Consider the following 18,472-nt stretch of genomic DNA (forward strand, 5'->3'; position numbering starts at 1 on the left):
CCCCTTGCCTTGTCCTGCCTTCTTCCCCTTGCCTTGTCCTGCCTTCTTCCCCTTGCCTTGTCCTGCCTTCTTCCCCTTGCCTTGTCCTGCCTTCTCCCCCACTGGCTGCCGTACTCTGCACCTGCTGCTTCCAGGAAGGGTCAGGGGGCCACAGAAGCATGCTGTCCAACACCAGGCGTTCGGATTCTCCGAGGGGTTCCTCTCTCTGCTCTGCTCTGTGAGCCTGGGTCATGGAGAATATAGTGGTTGTAAAGTCATCGAAGGTTCCAAGTGTCCCAGATCATAGCACAAGCACTGCCGTCTGTGGAATGCTTGTTACGTGCCAAGCAGTGAGCTGAAGGAATCACATTCTGTCTTATTTCATCCTCTTAACAACCCTGCAAGGTAAAGGCGGTCATCCTCATGCTACAGGAGGAGACTGAGGGCCAGAGAGAGTAAGTGACCTGGCCAAGGTCAGCATGCTACCAGCAAGGGGCCCTGGCCCTGTGCGCGGCTGCCTAGGGCTGGCCTGTAGGGCGTGGGTTCTTGACTTCATGCAGGAAAGATTTCACAACACAAGTCTCAATGACTATAAGGGAACGTTTATTAAAGCTGGGGACAGTGAAACAAGGAACCGCTGAGCATAGAAGAAGCAACAGGAGAGCCTAGGCTGGGCTGCCTTAGTTCCCTGGGAAGTCAGAGAAAAGGGGGCCTTGGGGACAGGTTCAGGGGGTTAGCCCAGAACGAGCTGCCACTGCCCATTGCCCCCCTGGTGGCAAGCCTCGTGGGGCCCCTTAGAGTTTAGGAGCTGTGTGTCTGTGGGGAAGAAGAGGGGGAAGGAGTGGTGCCAGCTGCTCCCCAGAGGGAGAGCGAGTGCTGGATCCTTTGTCTTGAGGCTTTTGTCTCTCCTTTGCAGGCAGGAATCTTAGGGGAGGTCTCTGGAGAGGGTTTCAGCAGAATAGTCACCAGGTTTCTAGGTGTGCTCCACTCACTGGCCAGTGTCAGGGCAGGGGGTCGTTAGTCATTGCAGCTGGTTCTGGAGTCATCCACCTGCTTTTGCTGCTTTTCTGGGTCTGGAGCTGAAATACAGCTGAGGCCTAGATGCTATTTCTAAGGAGATGACCTGTATCTGCTGTAAATCGCTCGGCCAGCGTGTTCAGCTCTCTGCCTCATTTTCGCTATTTCGCTTGTCCTGGCTCACTGGCCTGTCTCCAACAGCTAATGTGTGGGACCGGGGTTTGACTTGAGTCTTTCTCACCCCCTAGACCTGTTCTCTGAACCCATGCCATCCTGCACCCTGGTTCACCTTTGTAAATCTGAGAACGTATACGTACCTGTCTACCTCCTGCTGCCTAGTTCTGGTTACAAGAGGCAGCCACAGGGCAGAGGCCTTGGTCTGACTGGCCACTTGCCTTACTGCATGTCGACAATCTTTTGTTTTATTTTGTTGAAATATCTCACTGATACTTTGTTTTATTTTGTTGAAATATCTTCATATTTTTTCAATATGAAAATAAATTAGTTTTCTTTAATTATAGGAATATGTACTCGTTTTAGATTATTAAAAGGATACTGCAGTTTTGAAATAGTTTTAAACATCACCTGAAATCCCTCCACCCAGGGGCAATCACTGTGGTTGTTTTGGTGAATTTTCTTTCAGACATATCTCTGTGCACTTATTCACAAATAGATTAAAAAATGTACGCTTTCAAACGGAATCTTACTACATAGATTAAAATCTTTTTTAATCCTACTCAACCGTATTCTACAGACTTCTTTGAATGTTATCAGTATGGGTAAAATCAGCATTTAAATTGTAACAGGTACATGGTATTTAATTATATTTATGTACTGTTATTTGTTTAACTGTCCTCTATTGATGGGTTTACAGTTATTTCAGCATTTAAATTGTAACAGGTACAGGGTATTTAATTATATTTATGTACTGTTATTTGTTTAACTGTCCTCTATTGATGGGTTTACAGTTATTTCCATTTTTTAATATAAACATTTCTGTTTCAAACATCTTTTAAAAGCTGACATCTTGTTTTGGTTTGCATTTCTTTAATTGTGAGTGAGATTGATATTGGTTTCATATGATTCTTGGCATTTGTATTTCTTTTCTTTGTTTTAAGATTCTCTGTTCATATCCTTTGCCCATTTTCCTATTGGACTGTATGTGTTTTTTTTTTTGAATCCTTACTCAAGGATACTTTTTCCATTGATTTTTTTTAGAGAGAGTGCAGGGGAAGGAGGAGGGAGAGGGAGAGAGAGAGAGAAACACTGATGTGAGAGGGACACATTGACTGGTTGCTGGGGATCAAGCCTTCAACCCAGGTATGTGCCCTTGACCCAGAATTGAACCTGCAACCCTTCCGTCCGCAGGCCAACGCTCTAACCACTGAGCCAGACCAACCAGAGCTGGACTGTGTTTTTATCAAGGGATTTTAAGGGCTCTTTTTATGTTACAGAGGTTAGGCCTTTGTGTGTATTTAGAATATTTTTTTCTTAGTTTTCAGTTTGCCTCTAAACTTATTTATGATGTTTTTTGAATCCTCCAAAACAGTTTTTAAGTAGTCAAATTGATCTAATTTTTGCTTTATAGCATAGGTTTTGTATCACGCTTAGAAATGTTTTTCCTACTCTGAGATTAAAAAAAAAATACTCGCATGTTTTCTTTAAGTACTTTTATGATTTTTGTTTTACATTTGAATCTTTAATACACTTAGAATTTATTTGGGTTAAGGAGTGAGGGTAGGAATACAGTTTTCTTTGTATTGCAGCCCACGAGCCTGTTGCCCCAAGTTATTTTATTAACTAATCTCCCTCCCATCCATTTGAAAACCACCTTCATTATGATCTAAATTTCCCCAACCTTTGTGTCTTGATATTATTGATTCTAAGGTGCACTGTTGTTTTACATGGAAGAGGCTTTTTCTATCCTGGGTTTTTAGCTGGCCCTGCTGCATGTTTTGTGATACTATGTTATCAGGTTAATGACATCTTTTCCTGGGTAGTGTATTCTGGAGCTATGGAAAATGGTACAGAGCTGGCCCAGTTTCTTTTTATAGAGACCAATACCCAGTGGCCTCTTCTTTTTTAGACTCTACATCTAACTTTTGCCACAATACCCACAAAAAGACAGATTTAAAAATCAAAGCCAAGTCTGTGTCTGAGCCTGGACTAGGCTTGCTGAGACCTTCCCCCACTTTCCCAGATATTGAGTCTGTAGGTGAGAAGAATCTGCCCTGTGTTTCATGAGGCCAAAGTCCCCCCCCCCCATGGCCTGTACTCCTTAGGGACCATTTCTTTTCAGAATGAGAATGTTTAGATCCCTGGGCACATAGCCTTCTGCAGGCAACTGGAACTAGGATTTCCTTTGACTCTGATGATGGAACTTAAAAAAAAAAAGGCATTGCTGCCCTTTGCCTCATTGTTCCCCTGACTTTAATCCTTGAATGATTTAAGTTAGACTGTTCCACCTGCTTCTCAAACTCTATTCCTGCCACCATTGTTTGGGCACTTAAAATGATGAGGGGGATCCCCACTGTGAGTTCGAGGAACGGGGCTTGTGAGGAAAGCTCTCACTTTGAGGATTATCAGATTGTACATTATGTCATTAAATCATCACAACATAGGTCAGTACTGTTCACATGCAGTTAAGTTATTTGCCCAGTTACATAGCTGGTAATTGCAGAGCTGGGGTTTGACCCAAGGTCTGCTCCCCTGCAGAGTCTGCTGTGCTTTCCTTATACCAAACTGCTTTCCGGGGACATGGGTTCAGGTTCTGGTGGCCGATGAGAAGGATTCTTTTCTTTCTTTTTAATTATCAAAATCGCCTTTATTTAAAACATAGCATTCCATTGGTCTTGTTAATAGGTACACTGCCAATACATTTACTTCTTTTTAAAAATCAAGAGTTTATTTTTTGAGCAGCTTCAGGTTCAGAGCAAGATCGAGGGGAAGGTACAGATTTCCCACGTACCTCTGCCCCGATACACGCATATCTTCCCCTTAGTAGCTGCACCCCAGATTCTCTCTCTTAAATTCAGATTTATGAGGCATAATAATTTTATACATGGTCAAATCCACTCTATAGGGATGCAATTTGATGAATTTTGACAAATGCATGCAGTCATGGAACCACCATTCTAATCAAAAGTATTTACTCTGTAAATACTTACGGAGTATTTTAGTCACTCCAGAAAGTTCCCTTGTGCTGTTTCGTAGTCAAGTTCCTTCTTCCACCCCCAGCCCATGGCTTCTATTGCTGATTTCTGTCCTTGTACTTTTGTCTTTTCTAGAATGTCATATAAGTGGAACCATGCTGTATGTAGCCTTTTGAGCTTACCCTCTTTCTCTTAGCATAATGCTTTTGAGATTCATCCACATTGTTGCATGTACCAGGAGTTCATTCCTTTTCACTGCTAAGTAATTTCCATTATGGATGTACTGTAATTTATCCAATCGCCAGCTGATGGACGTTTGGGTGTCGCGTTTTTGACTATTACAAATAAAGCTGCTTTGAACTCCTGCTTACAGATTCACTTATAGCTCTTTGTTTGGACATATATTTTAATTTCTTTTGGGAAAATACCCAGGAGTAGGATTGCTGGGTTGTATGGTAAGTATATGTTTAACTTTATAAGAAATTGCTAAACATTTTTTTAAGATGGCTATACCATTATCCATAGCCATCAGCAGTGGATGAGAGTTCCAGTTACTTTACAGTTTCCTGTATTATTTATTTTTAAAAATTATCTACTTGTATTATCTATTTTTAAAAAATTTGGCCATTCTAGTAGGTAAGTGGTGATATTTCACTGTGGTTTTAATTTGCATTTCTTTAATGACTAATGCTGTTGAGCATCTTTTCATGTGCTTATTTGCCATCTGTGTATCTTCTTTGGTAAAGTGTCTGTTCAGATCTTTTTCCCATGGAAAAAAATTGGGTTATTCTTATTGAATTGTAAGAATTCTTTATAAATTAGATAGAAGTCTCTTATCAGATATATGTATTTTGCAAATATATGTCTTATCTTTTTGTTTTCTTAGCAGTATCTTTGGGAGGGCAGTTTTTAATTTTATCAAATTTTTTTCTGTTATGATTATGTACTTTGTGTTCTATCTAAAAAAAAAATCTTTGCCTAATCTAAGATTGTAATGATTTTTCTCCTATGCTTTCTTCTAGAAATTTCAGTTTTAGGCTTTACATTTAGGTTGATGATCCATTTTGAGATTTAAAAAAATGGTGTGTGAAGTAAAGGGTCAAAGTTCATTTATTTTGCATTTGAATGTCCAGCTTTTCCCCCACAGCATTTACTGGAAAGATTCTCCTTTCTCCATTGAATTACGTGGACACCTTTGTTGTAAATGATCGAATAAATGTGTGTGGGTCTATTTATGTACTCTATTCTGTTCCTTGTATCTATTTGTCTATCTTTACAGTAATACCATGTTGCCTGAATGACTAACTTTACTGTAATTCTTGAAATCAGGTGGTGCGAGTTCTCCATGTTAGTTTTTCAGCGTTGTTTTGGCTGTTCTCACTTGTTTGCATGTCCATGTAAGTTTTAGAATTGGCTTGCCTATTTCTACAGAAAAGCTTGTGGGGACTTTGGTAAGGATTATGTTGAATTTTTAGGTCAATTAGGGGGAATTGATGGATTAGCAATACGAAATCTTCTGATTCATGAACACAGTATATATCTTCATTTTTTTTAGGCCTTCTTTAACTTCTTAGTAATGTTTTATAGTTTTCAGTGTATGAGTCTTGCCTATAGTTTGTTAGGTTTAGCCTTAGGTATTTCATAGTTTTTTGGTTTTAAATTCAAATAATAGCTTTTCTTTTAAAATTCAAATTTCTGATAGTTTATTGCTAATATATAGAAATATAACTGGTGAGAAACCTTATTGAATGGAGAAGGAGAGGTCAGGTTGATGATGGCTTCATTCCTTTCTGGAAAACATGCGCAGGAGATGACTGAGGGCCCCAGGCTGACACTTCAGGGAGGTAGGTATTTAGGGTTCCCTCCGATGGTGTTGGCTCCTCCACTAAACTGGTTCCATAACCTCAGGTGTTACTCATCTGTGTCCTTGGCACAGAGCCTGTATGTGACACAGAGTAGGTGATAGTAAAAGTTTTCATGAATGAAAGAGATATTTTTTAAAAAAAGAAATAACCTCATGGAGATTTAATACTGGCCATTTCTGTCACCCTTAGTTGTTTGCCAATGCTTTCAGCATTCACGTATGTGGTTTTGCATGGTTGTAGTAAGGATTTATGTCCTACTTCATATCCCGTGTTGATCACTAATGTAGACCCTGGAACATTTAGTTCAGCCCACGAGTCCAATATTGAATGAAGCCAGTTGTTGTTCCTGGGGGTTAGATGGGTTGTAAAACACTTAGATTGAAAAACAACACTGGCAATAAACTATAAACTATCATGTATGCATTAACTTATTAGTTTATTAATCCACTCATCCAATACCCTTCCATTGAGTCACTAATTGCCAGGAACTGGGTTAGGTTTTAGAGCCACAAAGACAAATTTGAGCTGGACCCTTCCCCAAGGTGCTCCAGTCTAGGTGGAGAGGAGTTAGATGTAAAGGAACAATTATAATGGACTGTGTAAGTACCACATGGAGCTATGGGCAAGACACTCTAGGAACATGGAGAGGGGCAAGGGGCTGGGCATAGCTTTCTGCAGGGCAGAGCCCTGAGCTGTCTCCAAGGTCAAACGCAAGTTGTCTATGAGAAACTGGCTTAGGTGACTGCAGGAGAGAACTGGCTCACACCATTTGATGGCCCTTAGAGTAACTTGTACTGTGCCCTGTTGCTTCCTTAGGCCATTGTCCTTATCACCAAGGGCATTAATGATGATACAAGCAGGATTGTCTAAATACAGCTTCCTTGTGTTTTAGACAAAGCCCTTTACATACATTATCTTATCTTGGCAGCAACTCTGGAAGTTCCAGTGTTGGAAAAAAGTGAGATTCAGTGAGATTGAATGACCTGCCCAGCTAAGTGGCAGCATGAGGGCTTGGATCCAGGTCTGGGCGACCCAAGCTCATGCTTTTGAGTGCTGCACAGTACTCACCCCCAATTATGGTAATAGCAGATCCCAGTTGCTGAACACTTAGCATGTGCCAAGCATTGGGTTAAGTGATTTACATTTATTATCTCATAGGATCTTCAAAATTGTAATTATCCTCATTTACACATGAGGAAATTGGATCTTGGGTTATGTCACCTTTTCAGTATGTGTTAGTGACCAATTTCTGCATTACAGATTACCCTAACCTTGGTGGCTTAACACAGCAAATGTTTATGATCTCTCAGTTTCTGTGGGCAGGAATCCCAGAGCGGCTTAGCTGGGTTGTCCTGGGCAAAAAAGCCTCTTACAAAGTTGCAGTGAGCTGTTGCTTAGGGCTGCAGTGACCTCAAGGCTTGTTTGGGGAGGATCTGATTCTAAGCTCACTCTCGTGGTTCCTTGTGGGCCTTAGTTCCTCCCCCTGTGGCCTCTCCACAAGTTGCTTGAGCGCCCTCATGACATGGCAGCTGGCGTCCCCCATTGTAAGTGATTCTGCTACAGGGAGAGGATGAAGAGCACGCCTGAGACAGCAGCTGTAGTCTGTCTGTAACCTACTCTCCAAGTGATGTCCCACCACTTCTGGTGTGTTTTATTTGCCAGCTATGAGCCAGTAAGTCTCGCCTACCCTCAAGGTGGGGGAAGGGGGGTTAAGTTACCTGTCTTCAGTGGAGGAGGATCAAAGAACTTGTGATGTGTCTATAAAGCACAGCTAGTAAATAGCCAAGCTGAGCCCTGCTGGTTTTGCTCAGTGGTTAGAGCATCAGCCCACGGACTGAAGGGTCTCAGGTTTGATTCTGGTCAAGGGCTCCTACCTGGGTTGCAGGCTCAGAGGCAACCATTCGGTGTGTCTCTCTCACATCAATGTCTCTCTCTCTCTCTCCCCCGCCCCACTCTCTCTAAAAAAACAAAAAAAAAAACCAATGGGAAAAAATAGCCAAGCTGAGATTTAAATCAAGGATGACAGACTGCAGACCCTGTGCTTTTTAACTGTTCTAGTATACTGCCTCCAAATTCACAAAAGCATTTTAGCTGGGTACTGTGTGGACAGAAACCCGATTCCCACCCTCTGGGGGCTTTAATTGTAAGAGGCCCCTCTGAGAAAGTAAGATAGAAATTGGTAAGTAGCCAAAGAAATGGAGGAAGAGGAGGAATCAGGAGGTGACTGGCCAGCTAATAAGGGTGTTTCTGAGCGATGAGTGCCCGGATCAGGCTGACACGCTCAAGCCGGAACAGCTACTAGCATCGTCTGGGCGCCCACGCGGTCCCGTGGACGAGCAGAGGCTGTGTCCCAGCTGCTCCGACTTCCTCCGCCCCCGTCTGCAGACCGTGGCAGAGGCGTGAGGCCCCAGGATGCAGATGAGCCCCTTGGAGGTGTGCTGGGCCTGGCTCTTCTCACTGTGATTTCAGTTCAGTTGCCATCTCTACTCAACTCTTTAAAAATGACACCGTGCCCTGGCTGGTGTGGCTCAGTTGGTTGGAGCATCGTCCTGTGCACCAGAAGGTCATGGGTGCGATTCACGGTCAGGGCTCATGGGTTTGGTTCCTGGTTGTGGCATGTGTGGGAGGCAACCAATTGATGGTTTTCTCTCACATCGATGTTTCTCTCTCTCTCTCTCCCCCACCCCCCTTGCTCTCCCTATTCCTCTCTAAAAAAAAAAAAAAAAAAATCAATAACTATATCCTTGGGTGAGAATTAAAATCAAAGTCATTTAAAAAATGACACCAAAAAGCCATCTGGGCTGAAGGTGGGTGGCTTTCTCCCGAGCTGGACCGTCTTGCTTTCAGGGAATGGTTTGGGAAAGAAGGCCTGTGGCGCGGGAGGATGCCTTCTCACTGGGTCGGGCCCTGCGCTTGGTGCTGCTCCTTTCTCATATGGACCCTTTCGCTGGACTCAGGCCACACCTGGGAACACCCCGAGGTTGTGAAAAAGCCCCATGATCACCCCTTGAATTAGTGGAGGTGCTCACTCTTCTATTCGTAGATCATGTGTCCTTTTGTACCATTTATTGGGGGTCTGTTTTTTAGCAGTTGCTTTCGTAGTAACAGCAATAGTAATAATGCTGTTGTTGCTCTAATAAAGCTAACATTTAGTGTGTGCTATTTACAAAGCACTGTACCAAGTGCTTTGGATCATTCTATTATCCTGATCTTATAGGTAATGAGAGTGAGGCTCAGCGAGGGTAAGTGCCTTGCCCATGGTCACACAGCACTTAGTGACTGGGCTGATATTTGACCCCAGGTGTGCCTGACTCCAAAGCCCATTTTCCCACTCCTCTCTTCCCCCGATCTTGTTCTTGCATTGCTGGTTCTCTCTCACACCGTCTCTGTACCTTGGCTGTCAGTCCTTGCCTGGAGCACCTGTTGCTCAGGAACCTACTGGGACAAGTCTTCTGCCTCAACCTCGACATGCTCCTTCGGATGAACTTTTGGTGTTAGCCCTGCGGCCCCACGCACCAGGGTAAGAGAGAGTCTCATTTCCTGCCCTGGCCCGAGGGACCGACTGGCTGGGCCTGCCTTCTGCCCAGCTCACCGGTCATGGAAGAGAGTTTGGACACACACTCTGCTCTTGCCTGATGAAAAAAGTGTGCAGAGTCCAGGTTGTTACTCTCACCTTAGTGGAGTGTTTAATGACTTACAGGTTTAGGGTTAGAGTCTTGATCCACTATGCGCCGGAAAGGTCTGCTCTATTTACCTGCTGCTTCTTTCCCTGGCTAGTCTCTGGCACCTACCTAATGGCTCTCAGACACAGATGTTTTCATGTCACGAGGAAGGACCAATGTACCTTCATCCCACAGTCACACTGGTAAAGTCAGAATCGTTCATGTGAAAGAACATTTTATATTTATTTAGAAACCACTGTGCTGTGCTGGGAATGAAATTTCCTTCCTAAGGAATCAGGTAGTCTTTCCATGTTCTCACTCACTAATCTTCCTAAAGTAAATGGCCCTTTGACTTTCCAAAATGACCTTGTTTTCCTTGGGAGTTGTCCAGTGACTGTTCCTCCACCCACAGTGGAGTCTGCTCACCCATATTTTGTCAACCAGAACTCCATTTACCAGAACCTCTACAGCCTTCAACACACTGTCAATTGAGACTTGGGGGTAGGACCCTGGGGTGCCCTGAGAGATATGCCCAAGTGCATTGCAGTTCTTGAGCATGATTAGATCATGTCCAGTCTAGCATAATTGTCAGCCTGGAACGGTTCTTTAGTTTATTGTGATTCCCATATGACCACTGGTAGTTCTTACTCAGGGTTACCTTGAAGGATAAATGTTAAAAGTAGTGATCATTGAAAAGGCTGATTTGATTCAGCAATTGCTATTAAAGGCATTACAAATGTTTGGTAAATTGTGATTTAGGGATGTTGGGGAAAGAAACAAATATGCCTATTGAACTCCTTGGGACCAAGTTTTTCTGAAAATGTAAAATGAGGGCTTGCAAAAGAGAATGGTCCAGGGCTCTTCTTGCCCTGCCATCCTGGGCCATTAAGTAGCTAGAGGTTTATAATTTCAGAGCTGTAATGCACGTAGACCTGGGGACTACTCATTTTGTCTAATTGGTTGCTAAGGCCATGCATCTATGAAAACAATCATTCATTAGTATTCAAGATAGGAAATGTATTCTTTTTCCTCTGCACAATTACATGATTCTGAGTGTAGTGTTCCTTGTATGATGGCTTCTTGCAAGAGCTGCCATAGAAACTGGCTTTCTTATATTTAGGAGAGAAGCAGAAATATACTTCTCCCTCTGCCACAAGCTACCTCCACATTTTCAGAAACCGATGGTCCTATTCCATAAAACCTCACAATTGCTCTTCCCAGATCATTGCACAAGTTTTGAATATTAAAAGTCTTCTCTTACCAGTGGTTTTATGAGCTCAAAGGCAGGTTTATTTTGAAAACCTTGTCCTGTATTATTTTTGTCTTTCTGCTCCTGTTTGACTTGAACATTGAAACTTTTGTATTTCTATATTTCTGTTTCTGTATACTATGAAAATTCTCAGAGGTGGATGTTGGATTTTCTTCAATGTGAATGTACCCTCTGGTACCCTCGGTGGAAGACGGTTTCTGGGGACGGTCGGCTTTCCTGAAAGCTTTGCCTTTTTTATTTACAGCTTGTATAAAGAATAAAACCTTTCTTCTGGTAATTGAGTCAAAGATGGAAAAAGCACTCTCTTTTTATTTTGTTTTTCCTCAGTGTCCCCAGAATTGTAATCTGGTGTCTAACATGTCTTAACCCAAGAAATTGACTTTCTGGCCTGTGTATTTCCTCCCCATACTGTAGATTTCTTTCATTTAACTCTGTGTGTGCTATTTACTATTCATTCATTCTTTATTTTAAATAAATATTTGAGTTCTCACTTTTACCTAGAATCATAAGGCCCTAGGTTTATCTTGGTGACTGAGGCAGATACATTTTGTGCACTGTCTAGGAGGGGAGACAAGGTCGCCAGACAGTGAAAGTACAGTGCTGGGCAATTTTAATGGAAGAACACAGGGCATGTGTGATCTCAGAGAAGGGGTATGGAACTCAGATTTGGAGATCCTCTTGGAGGAAGTGACATGTAACCTGAGACCTGAAAGATAAGCAGGTGTTAAAGCAGAGGGATCAGAAAGGGGGAGGAGATTCCCAAAAGGAGGGAGCAGCGTATGTGAGGGTGTTGGGTGCCTGAGGTCACTGCAGAAAAAAACTTACTTAACACTGGTTTGATTCTTACTGAGCCCCAAAAATTAGATTTCAAAGAAAATCCTTGCAATAGTTTGACTTCATTTTAGCTTTACCAACTCAAGACCAGAAGGACAATGCAAGTTCTAGGTATGTTTATGAATACAGGGCAAGTCATTTGGCCCTGGATGGCTTGGGCATTGTCTGAAGTTTGTCAAGAGGCTGTGTTCACCAACACCCCATCTGTTCATGGATGCCTATCTAAGCAAAGGCTCACAGATGGGAAGCAGTGCAGAATTCAGCTTCCCTCTGAAAAAGGGCTGCTCTTGACACAGGGCAGTGGACCCTCTGCGCCTACGCAGGAAGGAAAGTCAAGTAGAGAATGTTTATTTCCAGAAGCGGGAGCAGCTCTAAGCCTGGACTGTGCGTGGGTCCTGGGCTCATTGGGATGTTCCAGAAGTCAGGACTAAATTCCTAGTTGTTGAACATTGGTCACCCATTTGGCCACAGACAGCTGTGGACTAACTCTGATGACCAGTGAATGACCCACACGGGCGGCTGGTGAGCCTGAATCTGGACTCTTGGGGTGTACATGCTTCTATCTTGAGCAATGGTTGTCTCCCTCCTCACATTGCAGATAACGTTCACCACAGGGATGTACTTCTGTGAGCTCACACAGATTTTGATGATCACTTCTCTCCCCCAAAGTACACTGTGGAGAAGTAAAGAGCATTACAATAATTCATAATGGCAAAAATTGTTCCTGGCACATCACCAGGAAATCCCTGTGGTTCATGGGTTAACGCAGTGGTTATCCTGGAACAGCAGCAGCAGCATCAACCGGGACCTTGTTAGAAATGCAGATTCTTGGTCCCCTGCTGACCTCCCGAATCAGGAGCTCTGGGCAGGGCCCAGCCCTTTGTGCTTTAACAAGCCCTCAAGGTGATTCTGATGGACACTGAAGTCTGAGACCCAGTGGAATAAGTTAGACAGGCTACAGGTAATGAGAAAGTCCTGAGACTTCCACCCCATTCTCTCCACTTAAGGAAGTACCTTGGAATGCCAGTGAGTGAGAGTGATTATGTGATGTCATTATGGGATAGCCATGAACTCGCACAGGTTTATTAAAATATTTAACCTATTTTTAACTTTGATACCTACATTTTTATTATTAATAACATGACAAAAGTCACAACAGGGATACCACAATTAAGTATCGTAATTCTATTACTGTAGGCAGAAGAGTGGCATTTATTTAATTAATTAATTTATTTATACTATACCCTACACTAAGAAATATGTTCAAATTCCTCTCCAGGAGACACATGTGTGTGTGTATAACCAGAACAAGTATTTCACGCAATAGCACCCTTCTTATATTTTATGTGCTGTTCTATTAAAAGTATGCTTGTTGCAATCTATTAAATTGATCCCATGACCCACTAGTGAAACGTGACCTGCAGTTTGAAAAGCACGGATGTGGTGAGCTGTCTTTGCATGGACCCTGTCTCTAGAGCAGGAGAGGGATGGGGCCGGCCTCACCTCTATATCAGGTAGACTGGCTTTCAGTCCCTGTTCTGCCACTCTTAGCTGTGTGACCTTGGGCAATTTACCTGTGTTCTCTGAGCTTTACTTTTCTCATTTGTCATTGGAGTTGATGATACCTACCTCACAGAGTTGTGACAAGTGAATGACAACATAGTTAATATAATGACTGTCAGTGGTAGCTACCTTGGAAATGGTACTGTTAGTACTGACTTTCAGATCATCATCAGTTACACACGTTTTTGTGGCAACTACCACAAAGCAGTGTTTCACAAAATTTTTCCATACTGCAATGAATAAGTATTCCCTGTGGTCTATGCATTCAGAAATATTTTTGAAATAATTTTATCTTAAAAATGCTTCCAAATTCTGCACTCTATTCTAAAATATACTCAAATTTTGATATATATATTTTGGAATATTTTGTTTTGATATAAAAGTTAGTCTCCCTGCCCCAAGTCCTTGAGGGCACTGAAATTGCAGAAGATTCCACTACCTGCATATACCCTAAACACAGCTCTGGGCAGTGGCATTTGGGAAGCATAGACATTGTAGTTGTGTTTCTGTGGGAAGATGCTCATTAGACTTCTCTTGAACAGTCATGCCTATTGGTGATCAGGGGCAGCAGCTTCATGTATGTAGCTCTGTAAACTGGCATCTCAGGTTACCCATGGACGCTGGGCAGTTAGCATGTACCGGGGATTGGTCACCCATGTATCGGATGTTGGGGAGACCCAGCTAATGTTCACTTGTCTTTCTGGAGGTCATGATTGTGGTCGGTGGCCAGGCACCCAAGGCGATCCGCAGTGTGGAGTGCTATGATTTCGAGGAGGACCGATGGGACCAGATTGCTGAGCTGCCCTCCAGGAGGTGCAGAGCAGGTGAGCTGCCCGGCTCCCGGCGCAGGCTGCCCTTCCCCGGCTGCCGCTGCTGGTGCCGAAAGCCCTGCTCTGCTTCTTGCTTCCAGGCATCTGTGCGTTACAAACCCCCTCCCTTTCCCTTCCCCACCAGCTGTACCTTCTGGGGTCAGTTCTTATGTGCTTAGGGACTTCAAGCTAAAATTCAAGTATTTGCTTGAATCAAACAAAATTAGAAGAGCAAATATGAAAAGAAATCCAATGAATACCATTATGACTTCCAGACATCTAAAGTTGGAGGTCACCTTCTGTGGTGAACTGTTCACATGCCCGCCCGCTCCCCCACTCTCGGTCATCAACATGAGCCGTCAGCTGCCCGAGACGACCCCGGGTCTCGTGTCTGTGCCTCAGGTGTGGTGTTCATGGCCGGCCACGTGTATGCCGTGGGCGGCTTCAACGGCTCGCTGCGCGTGCGGACGGTGGACGTGTACGACGGGGTGAAGGACCAGTGGACGTCCATTGCCAGCATGCAGGAGCGCCGCAGCACGCTGGGCGCGGCCGTGCTCAACGACCTGCTCTACGCCGTCGGGGGCTTTGACGGCAGCACTGGTAGGTCCTGACCCAGCCTGGGACACACCCTCCGCGCAGCCCTGGTTTGCTCAGCCAGTTCTCGGGCCAGCCTTCTGTCCATCCATTGCTACTTCCCATGAACATACCCATCCTTTGTCCCAGCGTGGGCACCGGAGCCAGGCCTTCCTACACCAAGAATATGTAACTGCCCACGTGCTGGCATTCCTAGGGCTCTCGGAAGGAACCCCATAGTCAGAAGAGAGTTTTTCTCCTTTGTAGTGGCTGGGAACCCATTTACTCAGAAGATGAGACTTAGAGAGAGAGCGTGCTTAGCTGGAGGGTGTCTCAGGATCGTAGTCGGAACCCTCTGTTGGACAGATGAGGGAGCTGAGGTTCAGCCGTAGGAAGGGACCTGGCTCAGGACCCAGTCTTTGTCCTTTGTCCTTTGTCCTGCCCCACTGAATCTTTGCAAGGCTATGCCACTGCAGGAACATCCCCTTGCTCCTGGTTTTTATCTGGCTTTGAAGTTAGAATTAGAAACTCTTAGTGGACATGGACTTGGAGAGATTATCTCATTTCTCCTCATATCTCCAGGTGGAGTATCTGTAGACAATAACTCTATTAAACTAAAATGACATCCTTTGGTCCCCAGGGATGTGAAAACAATATTTTTTATTTCTCTGAATTTTCATTTGTGTCTTTACAAGTTGGTGACTTTTACCAGCCTTCTCTTTGCCTCACTCATGTAACTCCAGGGTCTTTAGCTCCCCCGGGGCTGCCTGTAGTAACGGGACCTGGGAATAGAGAGAGCTAAGGGGTGGTGGGGGGGGACATTGTTTTTTTAATAATTCTTTTAGGATTTTCTTTTGGCTGTAATTAGAAAAACTGACTAAACTGTGGCTTAAAAAATGAGAGATTTAGTTTTACTCATGGAACAAGAAGTCTAGAGGTTGGCAGCTGCTGACTTGCTCCATTCGTTCAAAAATATTGGGGCCCAGTTCTGTAAGAGTCTCTTGGCCTTATCCTCATGATCACAAGATGGCCATTACAGTTCCAGCCAACATATTTGTGTCCCAGGTACAAAAAGCAGGAAGGGGTGGCATCTGTATCAAAAAAGGAAAGACTATTTCAGAAATCCCTGTCAGACTTCTGGGTAGGTCACATTGTCTTGGTTACCCCTAGCTGCAAGGGAGTCTGGGAAGGCAAGTTTTCAGCTTTTCAGCTTCTAAGGTAGATGAAGACAAGGGAAAAGAGTGTTGGAATAGGTATTTAGTAAAACAACCTCAGGTATTTATTCTGTTCTGTAGATTTAACAATTTATGTTTGCAAGTTCAGTTATAACCCCTGTCCTTGCAGATGTGTTTCAGGCAGCTGCCAAGGGGCCACCACAGTGAGGCAGGTTTCCACCCAGGTTTCCAGCCCCCAGGTCTGCACTCCTCCCCATCCTCAGTTTCTTGACACAGGGTGAGGCTTGTTGCCATAGAAATCTCATGAGTCTCTTGTCTCCCAGGCCTAGCATCGGTGGAAGCCTACAGCTACAAGACCAACGAGTGGTTCTTCGTGGCCCCGATGAACACACGGCGGAGCAGTGTGGGTGTGGGTGTCGTGGAGGGTAAGGAGCAGCAGGGGTGGTGGCCTGTCTTGGCACCGGCATCGTTCTTCTCCTGGTTCTCTGGCTCTATTCCTTTCATCACTGCTCTGAGTCAGGTACTAGTGTCCTAATTTAACAGATAAAGAAAGTTGAGACTCAGGTGAAGCTGCTGGCCCGAGGCACCTAAGCAGGTGACTAGGAGGAGTCTAGAAGGTAAAGCTGCCTGTCACCTCGGCCACTTGTTAATAGTTCTGTTATAGGTTGGGGAGGGGAGAAGAGTGAGGAATCCAGAGTCAGTAGGTAGAGGGGGTGAGAATTAACTGTTTAATTAATTTTGTCCTCATGTTCATATATGAACATTAACAGAAACCTGAGTGAGGTGGGCATCTCTCCCCAGGACTGAACAGTTCCTGCAGGGCAGGTTGGTGGTAGAGTCCTGCTCTAGTCAGGAAAGGTGTGTGGGTGATGCGGGAGAGAGTGGTGAGGTGTGGGCCCTATTAGACAGTACACTGTAGTTTGTAAATGGTTTTCACATCCAATTCCTCATTTCCTCCCCCAAAACCTTTCTGAAGGAGATACGCAGAATTTAGATTTTCTCCATTCTGGCAAACTGAGTCCCAGAGGGGTAAGTGATGTGCCCCTTGTTAGTAAATAGCACAGCCAGTCCTTGAGCCAGGTCTGACTCCTAACCCAGTGCTCTTTCCACTGTGCACACTCCTGCAGACCTTTAGACAATGCTAACAGGGAGGAGTTTTATAAACATGTGAATTCAGTGTATTAAAGCATACAGTATTATTTGGACTAAAACTTTATACTTTGCTGAACAACACTGATCGATTAGCTGTCTTAGCTGGAATTTCTGTGCCTTCAGGCATATGCACTTTCTCTGTCTCACGGGCGTGCACAAGACCACACACGAGGGCTTTGTGTGCACTCAGGAGTGCGGAATGCAGTGAATTAGATATCAGTAGAAGATTCTCTTTTCTCACCGCATTTCTCAGTCTGTACCAGTATTGCGCAGTTTAAATTTTCATATTACTGTAGCATCCTGGAGAACAAGCCATGTTAGCGAGTGCAAGGATAAATCGTTTCTCGCCATCTCTTCCTCCTGGTGGAACAGAAGTTGATTTGTCTGCCAAGTATAAGTGCTTTGTTCCCATTCCCCCCTCGTTCCTTAGCCAGGGGTTTAAAATAGCACATCCCCGCAAAAGACTCAAGGAGAAACCTTGAGTGGGTATTTTTTCAGCAGGGTCGGAACGGTTGATGGGGATTAGAGGAGGTACCTTCATGGTAATAATCTCAAGTACTCCCCTTGACAAAGGCTCCTGTGAGCGCGTTCTGTGCTGTGGAAGAACTGCCGTCTTGTCGCGTGCCTGCTGACATGGAGGGCGGACAGGCCATCTGTGTATCTTGTCCGTTCTGAGGTGGAAGCTCTTTGGCTGTGAGTCATCCTGGGCAGCAGAGAGTCCCAGAATGTTGGAGAATCTTGAGTGGACTCTGCTTCGCTGTGGCCTTGTCGCTACAGCTTTCCGTGTCGTTTCCACATGACCGCCCCCCCATCATCCCCTAACCATAGGTATATAGTCTGAATGGCACTAGAAAAAAACAAAGAGTGGAAATCAGGATCATTTGCTACTGGCTGCTTAGAAGAATCCCTGCTTAGGAAAAGGGGCGGAGGCTCGGAGATTCGGCGCAGGCTCCAGGCTGAGCGGAGGTCGTGTTGTGGGGAGTACGACTTCGGGCTACTGGGGTTGCTCTGCGGAGCTTCTTGTCCCCTCCACGCCCACGCCTCTCTCCTCCCTGGGTGGCTTAGGCTCTGGCGAGTGGCGGGCAGCTGGGTGAGCCGGTTGCTGTGCCTGAGCCAGCACACCCGGTGCGAGCGGCCTGGCGCCTGGAGGAGCTGCTGAGTCAGAATTTTCCTCTCTGGCCCAGGTGAGGGCAGAGCTGGGGAGGAGGTGTTCCTTTTTTTAGAAGGGCCAGTTGAGAGGACTGTGGGGCAGAAAACAAAACCAGGCTCAAAGACAGAAGAAGAAATAATTGAACATGTTTTAGTCCCTGCAGGGCAGTTGGTGGTAAGTCCTGAAACGGCAATATTTTGAGCCTGAGAATCTCTTTTTAACATAAAATAATTGCAGGTTTTAACACACTAGTTGCACTCTTGGTATTTCT

The 18,472-nt window shown here is 44.6% G+C and overlaps 1 protein-coding gene across 1 annotated transcript in view; it reads left to right on the forward strand.

Moving 5' to 3' along the window:
• The window catches only part of KLHL3 (kelch like family member 3), a 108,078-nt gene that overhangs the window by 74,370 nt on the left and 15,236 nt on the right, over positions 1–18,472 (forward strand). Inside the window, exons 9-11 of the mRNA XM_081135535.1 lie at positions 14,049–14,166; positions 14,554–14,751; positions 16,223–16,324. Of these exons, the coding sequence (XP_080991661.1) occupies positions 14,049–14,166; positions 14,554–14,751; positions 16,223–16,324 (418 nt within the window). The remainder of the gene's footprint in view (positions 1–14,048; positions 14,167–14,553; positions 14,752–16,222; positions 16,325–18,472) is intronic.

This window comes from Miniopterus schreibersii (assembly GCF_964146895.1).
Source record: "Miniopterus schreibersii genome assembly, chromosome: 4".
Lineage (NCBI taxonomy): Eukaryota > Metazoa > Chordata > Mammalia > Chiroptera > Miniopteridae > Miniopterus > Miniopterus schreibersii.